Below are 14,018 nucleotides of genomic sequence, written 5' to 3' on the forward strand. Positions count from 1 at the left end.
GGCCACCTGGAAGCCACGAGACCCAGGGAACCTGGCCATAGGATCACCTGGAGGCCCCCTGGCATCCTACTTTCCAGAGCAGGCATCCAGCAGGGGGTGCTCTGAGCTCTAGCAGACCTGGGTTAGAACCCAGCTTCCTGGGGTGCCTGGGTGGCTCAGTCGGTTAAGCTTCCGACTTGGGCTCAGGTCATGATCTCACGGTTCGAGAGTTCAAGCCCTGCATCAGGCTCTGTGCTGACAGCTCAGAGCCTGGAGCCTGCTTCAGATCCTGTGTCTCCCCCTCTCTCTCTACCCCTCCCCTGCTCGTGCTCTCTCTCTCCCTTTCACAAAAATAAATGACATTTAAATACCTAAATAAACAAACAAACAAATAAAAAGAACCCAGCTTCCTGCCGACTTCTCTGTGACCTGGACAAAGCGTTTGAGTCTCCCTGTTGCCCAGTGTCCCCGCCTGTAAAGGTTTTCACGACCAGTTTCCTAGGGCTATTGCAGAGCCTGACACAGGAACATGCTGAATAAATGTTAGCTGCCCTGGCGAGTGGCTGGGGTTACTGGGGCACCGCTCAGTGTCACTGGCACTAACCCTCCACTGGCCTCATCTTAACAGTAACCATGACAAACTCTCTCCTGGCCCTGTCTGTGATCTGAGCTCTCCTTAGCACAAACAGAAGCCAGGCAGGCCACGTTGATGGGGCATTTCCCATCACAGCCGCTGGGAAGGAAGGAGGACTTCTGGCAAGGTGGGTAAGAGGCAGCTGAACAGTTAGCGTCCTGAATTCACCCCAGTAAATCACCACTGCTGGCGTGCCGGGCTCTCCCAAGGCAAGTTATCTGCCCTCCCTCTCTGTTCTCCCCATAAACGGCCCCGGGCTCCCTGCCACCCTGTCAGAGGGGTCTGTGGCTGGGAACTGTTTCTCCTACAAGCTCACAGACTCCAGAAGCACTACAGGGGAAGGAGGCCCAAGGATGCTGTGAACCAACCCCTAAGCCCAGAAGAGGCCGGATCTGCCCTCTGTGAGCCTGGGGCATGGAAAGGGTCCCAGGCCTGCTGAGGCATCTCCTCCACCTGGCTGGTGGACCCACAGAACATACGAGGATAGGCTGAAGGTACCAGAATCATGCTCAAGCAGCCCATCTGCTGGCTTAGTGACCTGAAGCCCAGCGCAGATTAGCCACAGTCCTTTCTCTCCCCTTTTGGAAGGGCTGCCAAGAAAGGCCCAGCTAGGGACTCTGGGCCTGGTGGGTCAACATTCAGGGAAACCGGAAATAAGACTCTCTTCTTCAGCCTCCTAGAAGAGCTGGGCAAGCAGCACGGGGGAGAAGTGGTCCACTAGTATCTCGGGCTCCACCACTGCTAGCCTGGGCTGGGGCCAGTGACCTTTCATTCTGAACCGGATTGTGCCTCGAGGGGCTTCTATCTGGAGAGGCCATTCTAGCAAACAGTGACCACTTCCAGCTGGACTAAAAAGGTTGCTTCGTGTCCCTCCAACTTGCCCCAAGGCTGGGATTTTCTCCATGTCAAATGTCCTGCCCTGTGGCTTCTGGAAGCTGCATTTGTCCCCTCTTTTTCCTTCTACCACCTGATTTCTGAGGAACCGAAGAGCAGGAGAATTGGCTCCAGGGGGTCAGAGGAAAGTCTCCAGCGGCCTGTGAGAGTCACATACAACCGGGCTGGGGCAACAAGGCTCTGATGGCCACTGCGGGCCTGCTGCTGGTCCCTCACACCCCTCCCCAGCGCAGGGCAGTCACTGTGGGCAGGGACACCATTCCCAAGCTGGGTTCCTTGCCCCAGGGCTGTCGTTCCGTGCTGCTGCCTGTAAGGTTGGGGCAGAGAGCTTCTGGGCTGTGCTAGGCAGTGCCTGGCGGCCTGTGAGCGTCAGAGTTACCATGCTACTAGTTACTGAGCGCTAATCCTGACTCCTGCATCCAACGCAGCACCTGCCCTGGCTTCATGACAAATAGACATCTCAAACTGAGAAGTGTCCAAATGGAACTGTGGTGGGGCCGCGACCTCCCAAACCTGAACTGCGCTCTTGGTTAATGACAGCTCTGTCCCCAAGACCTCTCACCCACACCCCATGAGTCACCTGCACTGTCCTCGCTCTCGCACACCTCCACCCAGTGCTTGTCAGTCCTATTTTCCAAACAGATTCAGAACCTGATTACTTTCACTGTCACCCACCATAGTGAAAGCGCCCATGTCTCCTGCCTGGATTAGTCCGTGTATACGTGTCCTTGGCTTCGCCTTGTCCCTCTCAGGCCAGCAGTCAGAGTGGCCCTTTTCAACTATATGTCAGATGCCATCATGCCTCAGCTCAAAGCCCTCCAATGCGCCCTCCCCCTTTCATTTAGGAGTGAGAGCCAGGGCACCTGGGTTGCTCAGTCGGGTTAAGCGTCTGACTTCAGCTCAGGTCATGATCTTGCAGTTCAGGAGTTCCAGCCCCGCATCAGGCTCTGTGCTGGCAGCTCAGAGCCTGGAGCCTGCTTCAAATTCTGTGTCTTCCCCTTTCTCTGCTCTTCCCCTGCTCATGCTCTCTCTCAAAAATAAATATTTTTAAAAATTAAAACAAACAAACAAAAGGAGTGAGAGCCAAAGTCCTCACAGGGGTGCGGGAGGCTCCTTCCCATCTGCCCTGTCCCTCACCCCTCCGGCCTACCCACCCTCCACGCTGCTTCAGGACCACATCAGACGTGCTCTGCTGATGCCCAGGCTGCTGCCTCTGGCTGGCCAGCTTCCACCAGACATCCTGGCTGGCTTTCTCACCTCCCAGACTGTTTGAATGGCCCGTCCTCATCACTGTATTTAAAACTGCTCGGGTTTGTTTTTCTTTCAACAGCACTCACCACCCTTCCAAAACACAGAGGTTCACAGAATATGGGCCCCGGACCAGCAGCACCAGCAGCATCCGGGAACTTGTTAGAAATACAAATTCGAGGGCATCGCCCAAGCGAGCTGGAATCCCCGTGGGTGGAGCCAGCAGTCCCATTTCCACAGGCCTTCCTCGGGGTGCCTCAGATGCTAGCTAACATTTGAGAACCACTGCTCTGTGCCTCGTGACTTGCCTTCCTGGTTAGTGGCCGTCTTGTGGAGTAGGATGGAAGCTCCCCCGACCTCTTTTCCTGCCACCTCCCCTGCCTGCGCACAGGAGGTGTGCTGTGTTTGCTGAATGTTCCAGGGCTACCTCGTTCTGAGAGAGCGCTGAGCACTTTGCGTCTGTCCGTCTTCTCTCTTAATTCTCATGACAGTCCTGCAGTGAAGGCATTCTTCTTCCGTTTTGCAGACAAAGACACAGAGAGGGTAACAGGCCTACCCAGGGTCACACAGCCAGCAAAGGGCAGAGCCAGATCACACTCAGACCACACAACCTGATGCTGGAATCTGTGCTCACTCTGCCTCCTCTCACCCATCAGTGCAACTGGCTTTGCCAAGCACCGTCCTATCAGACCCACCTTTGAGGGCTTGCAGGCTCTCTCCAGATAACTAGGCAAGGGTTCATCCGTGCAAGCACCTGCCAGATGCCAGGTAACCCTGAGTACTCAGTGGTTCCCTCTTCTTTCCTCCCATGGTGAGCTGGGTAGGAGTTGCTGCCCGATGGGGCTCCAGGGCCCATGTTCCCAGAGCTGGGCACAGAAGTCCAGAGATCTACAGGAGAGCATTGCCCTCTTCACAATGTCAAGTTTTCTGATCCATGAAGATGGGGTGTCCTTCCATTTATTCAGGTCTTTTTTAGTTTCTTTTAACAACATTTTGTCACTTTCAGAGTAGTAAGTTTTATACTTTTTTGTTACATTTATTCCTAAGTATTCTCTTCTTTGGGATGCTATTGTAAATGAAGTTTTCTTAATTTCATTGTTGGTGTGCTCATTGCTACTGAACAGAAATACAGCTGATTAGTGTATACTGACCTTATATCCTGCAGTCTTGCCGAATGTTTTATGACTTCTAATTGTTTTCTAGTGGATTTCTTAAGGTTTTCTGTATATGAGGTCCTATTATCTGCAAATAAGAGATACTTTAACTCCTTTCTTCCTTTCCAATCTGGATGTATGTCATTTTCTTGCCTAATTGCTCTGGCCAGAACCTCCAGTACAGTGCTGAATTTCAGTGAGGAGAGTGAGAATCTGTGCCTTGTTTCTGATCTCAGAGGATAAGTATCCAGTCTTCCTCCACAAGTATGACGTTACCTTTGGGTCTCTTGTAGATACATACTCTTTATCAAGTTCAATAAATTTCTTTCTACCCCCATCCCTAGGCCGTTTATTTTCATCAGGAAAGGGTGCCAGACTTTATTAAATGCTTTCTCTGAGTCTACTGAGATGATCATGTGGTGTTTTAAGTAGGGTTCCTGTACTCAGCAGGGAGCCCAATGGGGGTGGGGGGGGGGGAGCTTGAATTCACAACCCTGAGATCAAGACCTGAGCTGAGATCAAGAGTCAGATGCTTAACTGACTGAGCCACCCAGGCGTCCCAATCATGTGGTTTTTGTCTTTAATTCCACTTGTGTATTACAACTGTTGATTTTCAGGTGTTAAACTACCCTTGCATTCCTGGGATAAATCTCATTTGGTCATAAATCTCATCTCATTTGTATAATCCTTTCATATACTGCTGGATTCAATTTGTAAGTATTTTGTTGAGGATCTTTGCATCTATGTCCACAAGAGAGATCAGTGCTCCAGCCATTCTTCTCTCCCTCTCCAGTACCATCAGTCTTTTGCATTGCTGTTTTGTCTCCCAACTTAAAACAAAACCAAAAAACCCAACAGCCCTCTCTTTACCTGACCTCCCCTCCAGCCACTGTCCCATTTCTCTTTCCCTTTATAGTCAACTTCTTGAAACAGTCGGTTATTCTCACACTCCATTTCCCCTCGTCTTACCCTTTCTCACACCCGCTATTATCAAGCTCTATCCCCAGCACTCCACCAGAACCATGCTTGCCCAAGTCAGCAATGAACTATGCTCGATCTCTTCTGGCTGATCTGTCCACAGTGCATGTTGTCACTGCCCCTTCCTCCCTAGACATTCCCTTCAGTTGCCTCGGGATCCCCAACTCACTCCGGGCTCCTCCCCCTCACCAACCCTCCTGAGCCCCCTCTGCTGACTCCTCCTCTGCCCCTGACTTCTCACCTGGGAGCAGCTCAGGGCTCAGCCCTGGTCCTCTGCTGTCTCTACACTTGGCTTTATGGTGCCTCACCCCAGCCTCACGGCTTCAAACCCCATCTATATGTCAACAGCCTCCAAATTCCCCCTCCAACCCAGTCTTCTCTCCAGTTCTCTAGACTTAAATGTTAAACTGCCTATTGGACACTTAAAGTTGAGCCTCTAGGGGTGCCTGGGTGGCTCAGTCGGTTAAGTGTCTGACTTTGGCTCAGGTCGGGATCTTGTGGTTCGTGAGTTCAGGCCCTGCATTGGGCTCCGTACTGACAGCTCAGAGCCTAGAGCCTGCTTCAGATTCCGTGTTTCCCTCTCTCTCTGCCCCTACTCTGTTCATGCTCTGTCTCTCAAAAATAAATAAACGTTAAAAAAATAATAACAAACTTGAGCCTCTACCAAGTATCTCAGACTAAGCCCAATGGGAACTCTCACGCTTCATTCCAAACACTGCACTCCTTTGGTCTTTTTCATCTGTTAATGGCTAATCCATCCTTCCAGTTGCTTAGATCAAAACATCCTGGAATTACCCTTGACTTCTCTCATTCTCTTATACCTTTCTTCCATTCCAGCAGGGAAATACTTACACTGGCTTTACCTGAAAATATATCAAGAATTCAATTACTTCTCATCACCAGTACCACCCGGGCCAAGCTGCCATCGTCTCTCAGTTGCATTAGTGGATAATGAGCTCCTAGCTTGTCTCCCTGTTTCTGGCCTTGCCTTCTGGGATCTATTCTCAACAGGTGGCCAGAAGGATCCCGTTGGAACCCTGTCAGGCTCTGCCATTCTCTGTTCAAAACCCAGCAAGGGCACCACGTCACTCAGGGAAAGCCAGTGTCATCACCGTGACAACAAGGCCCTACTGACTTAAACCCCATTACCTCTCTGACCCGCTTCCTGCTCTCTCCCTCTTCGCAGACTCTGCTCCAGGCAGACTGGCTTCTTCGCTGCTCTTCCGACATGGACCCCACTACCCCTGCCTCCAAACCTCTCTGCCCAGGTATATGTGTACGTCACCCTTCAGCTCCTTTACTCAAATGTCAGGAAACTCCAACCTCCAAAGCCCTTACTTGCCCTTCCCCCCTCACCTTTCTCCACGGAGCCCTGCAATCGGCTTGTTACCTGTTCTCTCCTAGAATGTGCATTTCATGAGGGTAGAGGCCTTGTCTGTCCTGCTCACTGCTGTATCCCTGGCTCCTAGAATACTTTCGCAAGTGAATGAATGACTGGCTGAATGAATGAACGGATGGATGCCGAGATAAGAGGGACTGCCACCTCTGGGCAGGCCATCGCCAGTAACGGGCTCCGCTGACCCCGCGGGTCTGCTGCCTCCAGTCTTCTCCATGGGGATGGCCGGGGCTGCCTCTGACTGCAGCAGGCACACTGCCCATTCCTGTCTGTCAGAGGTGGCCTGCTCTCTGCCAGAACAAACATGCTTGAAAGGGCTCACGGACTCCGTTATTAACAGTGAAAGAAGGACTGATCCTCTAAGCCTCCTTTCCAGGGGAACCCAGGCTAATAACAGCTTTGCCAGGAACCTGCTGCAGAGGCTGACTGAGCCCACCTGTGAGTGCCCATGGCTTGCCCAGACATGTCTGCCGTCGCTAACCCCTGCGATTGCTGCGTTTCCTCTGTGCTTCTGGTAGAAAGGAGATAAGCGCCTTTGATGACGGTTCCTGTTTGAAATCTTACAAGTTCTGCAGCACGCAGTCTGAGAAATTTGGTAAATGCCGGGGGACCTGAGGGAGGGACAGATCTGGGTTCTATGTTGGGTTCTGCAGAGGGTCCCAGTTCTGAGCAAGCACAGAGAAGGAGGGAGGGAGGGAGGGAGGGAGGGAGGGAGGGAGAGAGAGAGAGGGAAGGGGGGGGGGAGAGAGAGAGAGAGAGAGAGAGAGAGAGAGAGAGAGAGAGGTGGATGTGTGGCCAGAAGCTGGCACCACGAATAGAGTAGATGGGTGTGCCAGCGCCCTGCATGGTCTGAGTCAAAGCATGGCCTCTGGGGTTAGAACATCCACCTTTGTTTCTCAGCTTTGCTCCCTGAGTAGCTGGGTTGTCTTGGCCAAATTACATAGACACTTCAGCCTTGAGCTTCTCTGTTTTTTGTTTTTTTAATATAGTGAAGTATCCGTACACCCAGAAACGTACTTAAAGCATATACCTGCAGATTACCACATTGCTGTAAAATGAACACCTGTGTAAGCGAGACTTCTATCCAGACTTTTATGGCATTTGTTTCTTTGCCTTTCTTTATTTCTGCTGCCCAATTACCCACCTACAAATAGTACAGTTTTCTTTCTGCCCTGTTTTTCAACTTTATACACATGGAATTATACCTATAACATGTTACTGAGCCTCCCTAGTCCCACGGTAGGTGTTTAGGATTCATGCACGTTGTTAGGTGGAGTTGCGGGTAATTCTTTTCCACTGCTGTAGAGTTTCCTGCTGCAAGAACGAATCATACTTATTGAGCCCCTGGATCGTTCCTAAACCCCTGGTTAGGGTCAGGCCATCATGGGTAAGGCTGCTGTGAACGTGTGATGTGTCCAAGTCCCCAGCATATCTGCACACATATTTCTATCTGGGACATGCCTAGCGGTGGCACTGCAGGGCCTCGGGGTGCATAGCAACTTTTGCAGATCCCGGCAATACCCACAAGTGCCCGTAGCTCTGTCCTTGTCACCTCCGAGAACCGCCCACCTTTTTCATTCGTCTTTCTGGTGGGTGACTGTAAGTGGCATGTCGTGGTTTAACATGCACCTGCCTGATGACTAACGAGGCTGAACGCCACAGCCTATGTTCACTGGTCACAAGGATTTCTTTCTTGGTAAAGTGCCTGTCCGAGTCTCTTGCTGGAGTTTCTACCGGCTTGTCTGTCGTTGCCTTCTGGGTTTGTAGAGGTTTGAGGAGCAAGTCATTTGACGGCTGTATGTGGTGCAAACACCTTCTCCCACCCTAGATGCTTGTCTTTTCATTTTCTTAATCTACCTTTTAACGAACAGATGCTCTTCCTTGTGTAGAGCATAATTTATCGATCTTTTCCTAAAAGATTAATGATTTTTATAACTCCTGCAAAAAGAAGTTTTCTCTACCCAAGATCACAATGATGTTCTCCTTTCCCCGGTGTTCGGAGGTGCCGTCTGTCGTAAGTCAAAGTCCAGCTGGATGAGAGTCTGATTCTGGGCTCTATTTTGTTCCATGGGTTCAATTCCAAACACTTTGCATCCAAGGAGGTCTGTGAAGGCCGCAGAAATCCCTGAGTGTCCCTGGGTCTTGGGTCAAAGTTGCCACGAGCCTCAGGAGGCAGGGAGGCCATGACTAACAGTGTGAGGGCATTTATGAAGCACAGGAAAAAAACTGACTTCCCAAGTGATATCGACTCTTCTATGTGAGGATCAGTGGTTCTAGGAGAGATGGCCAGGCAGGCCACAGCCAGGAATAGCAGAGGAGAGCTGGCGAGGTGAGTGGGGAAGGGAGGGGCTCAGCCTACAGAGCACACTGGGTCTGGAGACGGGCTCCAAGCCCTGAAAGGTGAGCTTCCGCCCCTGCCCAGAATGTGCAGCACTCAGACACTGTGCGGGGGAGACAGGATGTCCATGGCTCTCATGGTCACATGGTCTCCACATTCAGCAGGGAGTTGGTGGCCGCAGCCCAGCCAGTATGGTGACCCCTTCTAAAAGCTCTTTTTATGATGATTGCAGAGGGGCACCGACCACACAGCCGGGGGCCACCCTTCCTTTCTCTTGCACCCTGTGTCTGTCCGCAGACCCTGGCAGCCCTACCTTCAGAACACAGCTGCAGCTGAGCCCTCTTCACTCTCTTCTCCACCCCCACGCCAGCCTGTGTCCCCGTCACCCCCGTCTGATGGCTGTCTCAGCCTGCCGTGTCCACTCCTGTCTCTCTCTGCTCCACCCCTCACATGGCGGCCAAAGGGCCCTTTACAAATCTGGGTCAGGTTGTGTCTGTCTCCTGCTCAGAGCCCTCCTTGGTGCCCCATCGATTGAGAACAAAATCTTGAGATCCCCACCATGTCCCCAAGGCCTCAGTGACCTCTCCTGCCTCATGTCCTCTACTCTCCTGTCCTCACTCCCTCAGACCCGCTGGCCTTCCTGAGATTCTCTGTGTCCAAATCTTTTACTCCCACCTCAGGGCCTTTGCACTTGCTTGCCCCTCTGCCTGAATGCTCTTTGCCCAGCACTCCCCTGGCTCTCCTGGCCACTTCATTGAGCTGGCTAGGCTACAACATCTAACACAGCATCCCCTCTATCATCCTACTTAAATTTACTTTATTGTGTTTCTCTCTACTTAAAATCATGTGACACCTTGACTTGCCTATTCTCCGTCTCCCACTGGACAATGGACGGGAGAGGAGGGCGGAGGAATCCTCTATTTTGTTTTATCACTGAACTTCCGAGTGTCCGGAATATGACCAGGTACGTTTCAAGCATCCGACAAGCATTTTCAATAAAGCTGCGTAAATGGCAACCACTGCTCTCAGCTCAGAAACAAGGCGCTGGTTGTGTGGGCAGCGCAGGGGCCCTGTGTGGCTGTAGGAAGGCACAGCAGAGGGAAGGACGCGGGACCCAGTGCAGACCACCTCAAAAACACCTGCTGTGCAGCAGGGCTCTGGATGCAGGGAGGCAGTATGCACACGCCACAGGATTCTAGCTGGAGGAGGGCATGTTTTGAAAGGTGGCCCCGACTCCCCTGCTGCTGCCTGTCCAGTAAAGTGGAGGTGTGACTGTCGGGGGCCGGCAGCAGAAGAGGACAGCACGGCTTGCCTGCCGTAAGCAGCCAGGGACACAGCCAGTGGGTCCCGAGTGAGAGAGGTCTTGCGGGCTCAGTGCAGGGCGGAGGGGCATGATTACCTGAAGGCAAGGGTTCTAGAGGGTGAGCATGCGATCTACGGGCAGTACCTCCGCCAAGTGGGGCCCAGATGACCCGGCGGATGGCCTGCACCCAGTCCTCCATGTCACGTTGGGAGCTGGCCATGAGCAGGAGCGCCTCGGGGTTGGCCGGCACCTTCTCCCGCTCCCCGGTACCACCTGCAAGACAGGGAGACACAGGCTTACTGCAAGGACCCCCGTGCGGACACCGGGGCTCACACTCCCACAGCACTGTCCACCCCAACGCCAGTTAGCCTGTTCTTCCCTGCCCTGTGAGAAGGCCGCCTCTCCCAAACCTGTCGGCAACGGCCAAGCTTCTGGTTCCGTTTTGGCAGCCCCCTCCCACCCGCCGCCACTCCTTTCACACCCCACACGTGTATCTTTGGGGCCCTTGTAGGTTTCCACCTAGTTACATTTCCGCATCAAAACAGAAATCATTAGAAGCATGCCCAGGCACTATTAGGGAAAGAGCATTCACATTGGAGGCCAGCTGGAAGAAGTTCAGAACCCAGAGTAGCCTATGTATTTTGTTCTGCATCAGCTTTACGCCTCTTCCGCGCAAAGTGCAACATCACTATGCTTTTTACATCCGCTCTGACATTACAGGCCTCCTTCCCCAGCCTGGAAAGGAGGCCTGATTCTCCACAAGCAGTAACATTACGGAGGCCTGCTGTCAAACCAGGATGGAGCAAAACGCTCTAGAATTCCCCACCCGTCCCCACTCGCAGCTAGACATTGCATCTCAACGCAGAAGGATGGGAAAATTCAGACAGATGTCATTAAATTTTCCCTAATGTAGCTCCAGCGGTTCTCACGTTTTCATGTATAAATGAACTCATCTTTAGGGTGTACACAAAAACCATTTATACTGAACTTCATCTAAAGGCTTTTCAAGAATGATCTTGTCTTCGTTCATCCCCAACATCCTGCAATATGTAACTCACCCAAGTACTAGCCTCTGGTCCCAGAGCCACCGACCCTGAGCAGGACTGTCTGCAGGTGGGGTGTGAGTCCCAGGGTCCTGGGTTCTTGAGGGGGTGGGGTGGCAATTAGGGAGAACCGTGAGACCCAGGACACCCCCTTGCTAGAGCCTGCAGCCCTGGGATGGAGACAGGAGCAAGTGCTTCCTCAGTGCGTGGTACCTGCCCGGGACTCTTCTAGAAGCTGCAGACACTTAAGTGGACAAAACCGTCCTCCTAGGATTCTTTAATCTTCACAAAGACTGTGTGGCGGGAGGTGCCGTTACTCTCCGCAGTTTCCTCAGTCAAGGAAACTGAGGCACAGAGTGATTAAGGAACTTGCTTGAACTCACACAGCTACTACGTGGTAGAGGCTGGGATTCGAAGTCCCCCGCTCTGGGCTCTGACCCACCCCATGCTCTTGTCACCCCTCAAAGAGAAGGCAGCCTGGTGGGATCAGTCTGACAGTGGTCCCAGCAAGGCCGCCAAGGGCCAGGAAATGGAGCAGAGTACTCTGAGAGCTGGAGCACAGGGTGGGGTGTGTCCTCACTGAGGGGGCACCTGAGCAGGGCCAGTAGTCTGGACAGGCCTGTGAGGCCCAAAGCTCAGGAGGGTGATGAGCAAGGAGACAAGCGTGTCGGGGCCCCAGGATGGCTTCTGGAGCCCTCACCACACACACAAGCCCTGCTCCTTGGGAGCCCGTGCAGCCGCTGGGAAGCAGGGCGGTGGAGGTGGAGGTGGAGGGGAAGGGAGTCAGGGGGCAGAGGCGGCAGAGCCCGAAGCCAGACAAGTGTGTGTGCACCTGCGGGAAGCAAAGTCTGCACCCGTGGCTTGGTGGCTGCCATGGTCATTCGTGGGGTGTGAGCACTGCCACAGAGGCGGGGAGAGTCGGAGCGGGGGGAAGCCTGATGCCTCCAGGAAGCTTTGCTACATAAGCTTCTCTGAACCAGTGTCTCAAGATGGCTCAGAAGAAGATTTAGGACTCCAAGAATTTGTTATAGTTACTTGCTTATCCTAAATACTTTTTTTTAATTTTTATTTATTTTTATTTATTTAATATAATTTGTTGTCAAATTGGTTTCCATACAACACCAGTGCTCATCCCAACAGGTGCCCTCCTCACTGCCCATCACCCACTTTCCCCTCTCCCCCACTCCCCATCAACCCTCAGTTTGTTCTCAGTATTTAAGAGTGTCTTATGGTTTGCCTCCTTCCCTCTCTGGAAGTCCCCCCTCTTCGTCTCCCCCATGGTCTTCTGTTAAGTTTCTCAGGATCCACAGAAGAGTGAAAACATATGGTATCTGTCTTTCTCTGTATGGCTTATTTCACTTAGCATCACACTCTCCGGTTCCATCCACATTGCTACAAAAGGCCATATTTCATTCTTTTTCATTGCCAAGTAGTATTCCATTATATATATAAACCACATCTTCTTTATCCATTCGTCAGTTGATGAACATTTAGGCTCTTTCCATAATTTGGCTATTGTTGAAAGCACTGCTATAAACATTGGGGTACAAGTGCCCCTATGCATCAGCACTCCTGTATCCCTTGGGTAAATTCCCAGCAGTGCTATTGCTGGGTCATAGGGTAGATCGATTTTTAATTTTTTGAGGAACCTCCACACTGTTTTCCAGAGCGGCTGCACCAGTTTGCATTCCCACCAACAGGGCAACAGGATTCCTGTTTCTCCACATCCTCTCCAGCATCTGTAGACTCCTCATTTATTAATTTTAGCCACTCTGACTGGCATGAGGTGGTATCTCAGTGTGGTTTTGATTTGTATTTCCCTGATGAGGAGCGACGTTGAGCATCTTTTCATGTCTGTTGGCCATCTGGATGCCTTCTTTAGAAAAGTGTCTATTCATGTTTTCTGCCCATTTCTTCACTGGATTATTTGTTTTTCAGGTGTGGAGTCTGGTGAGTTCTTTATAGATTTTGGATACTAGCCCTTTGTCTGATATGTCATTTGCAAATATCTTTTCCCAATCTGCCGGATGCCTTTCAGTTTTGTTGATTGTTTGCTTTGCAGTGCAGAAGCTTTTTACCTTGATGAGGTCCCAATAGTTCATTTTTGCTTTTAATTCCCTTGCCTTTGGAGATGTGTCAAGTAAAAAACTGCTGCGGCTGAGGTCAGAGAGGTTTTTTCCTGCTTTCTCCTCTAGGGTTTTGATGGTTTCCTGTCTCACATTCAGGTCCTTCACCCATTTTCAGTTTATTTTTGTGAATGCTGTAAGAAAGTGGTCTAGTTTCATTCTTCTGCATGTTGCTGTCCAGTTCTCCCAGCACCATTTGCTAAAGAGACTGTCTTTTTTCCAGTGGATATTCTTTCCTGCTTTGTCAAAGATGAGTTGGCCATACATTTGTGCATTTTTTCCTTATTGAGTTTTGAGAGTTCTTTACATATTCTGCATACAAGTCTTGTATCAGATATATGCTCTGCAAGTATTTCCCCCTGTCTGTGCCTTTTCTTTTCATTCTCTTAAGAGTGTATTTAGAAAAGAAGTTTTTAATTTTAGTGAAGCCCAATTTACCAATGTTTTTCTTTTACTGAGTGTGCTTCTCTAAGAAATCTTTGCTTAACCCAAGGTCATAAAAGTTTTCCCCTAGAAGTTTCGTGGTTTTAGGACTTACATTTAGGTCTATGAGTTAATTTCTGAATTTGGTGCAAGGTATGGATTGAACTTCATTCTTTTTAAATAGGCCTCACACCTAGCGCGGAGCCCAACACAGGGCTTGAACTCACAACCTTGAGATCAAGACCTGAGCCGAAATCAAGAGTCGACCGCTTAACTGACAGACAGAGCCACCCAGGTGTCCCATATCTGGTATATTTTGTATCTCATGCATTGTAGGTTTGAGCTCTAGAAGTTTGATTTGGGGTCTTTTCAAAAATATCTTTCACGTCTCTACTTAACTTTCTGAACCTACTGGAATACAGGTACAAAAACTGTTTTACCGTCTCCGTCTGCTAATTTTAATACTGTCATTTCTAGGCTGGTGTCAGTGGATTGATTTTTC

The 14,018-nt window shown here is 50.9% G+C and overlaps 1 protein-coding gene across 10 annotated transcripts in view; it reads right to left on the reverse strand.

Moving 5' to 3' along the window:
- ARHGAP22 (Rho GTPase activating protein 22) overlaps positions 1 to 14,018 on the reverse strand; it is a 176,742-nt gene that overhangs the window by 19,064 nt on the left and 143,660 nt on the right. For 7 of the 10 annotated variants that reach the window (XM_019813482.3, XM_045040283.1, XM_045040288.1 and 4 more), the window contains one exon: positions 10,021 to 10,197. The exons of 1 other annotated variant lie outside the window; for it this stretch is intronic. In XM_019813482.3, coding sequence (XP_019669041.3) covers positions 10,021 to 10,197 — 177 coding nt within the window. The remainder of the gene's footprint in view (positions 1 to 10,020; positions 10,198 to 14,018) is intronic. 2 more of the 10 variants (XM_045040284.1, XM_045040290.1) reach the window with 1 other exon arrangement.

The sequence above is a fragment of the Felis catus genome, chromosome D2 (assembly GCF_018350175.1).
Source record: "Felis catus isolate Fca126 chromosome D2, F.catus_Fca126_mat1.0, whole genome shotgun sequence".
In the NCBI taxonomy this organism is placed as follows: domain Eukaryota; kingdom Metazoa; phylum Chordata; class Mammalia; order Carnivora; family Felidae; genus Felis; species Felis catus.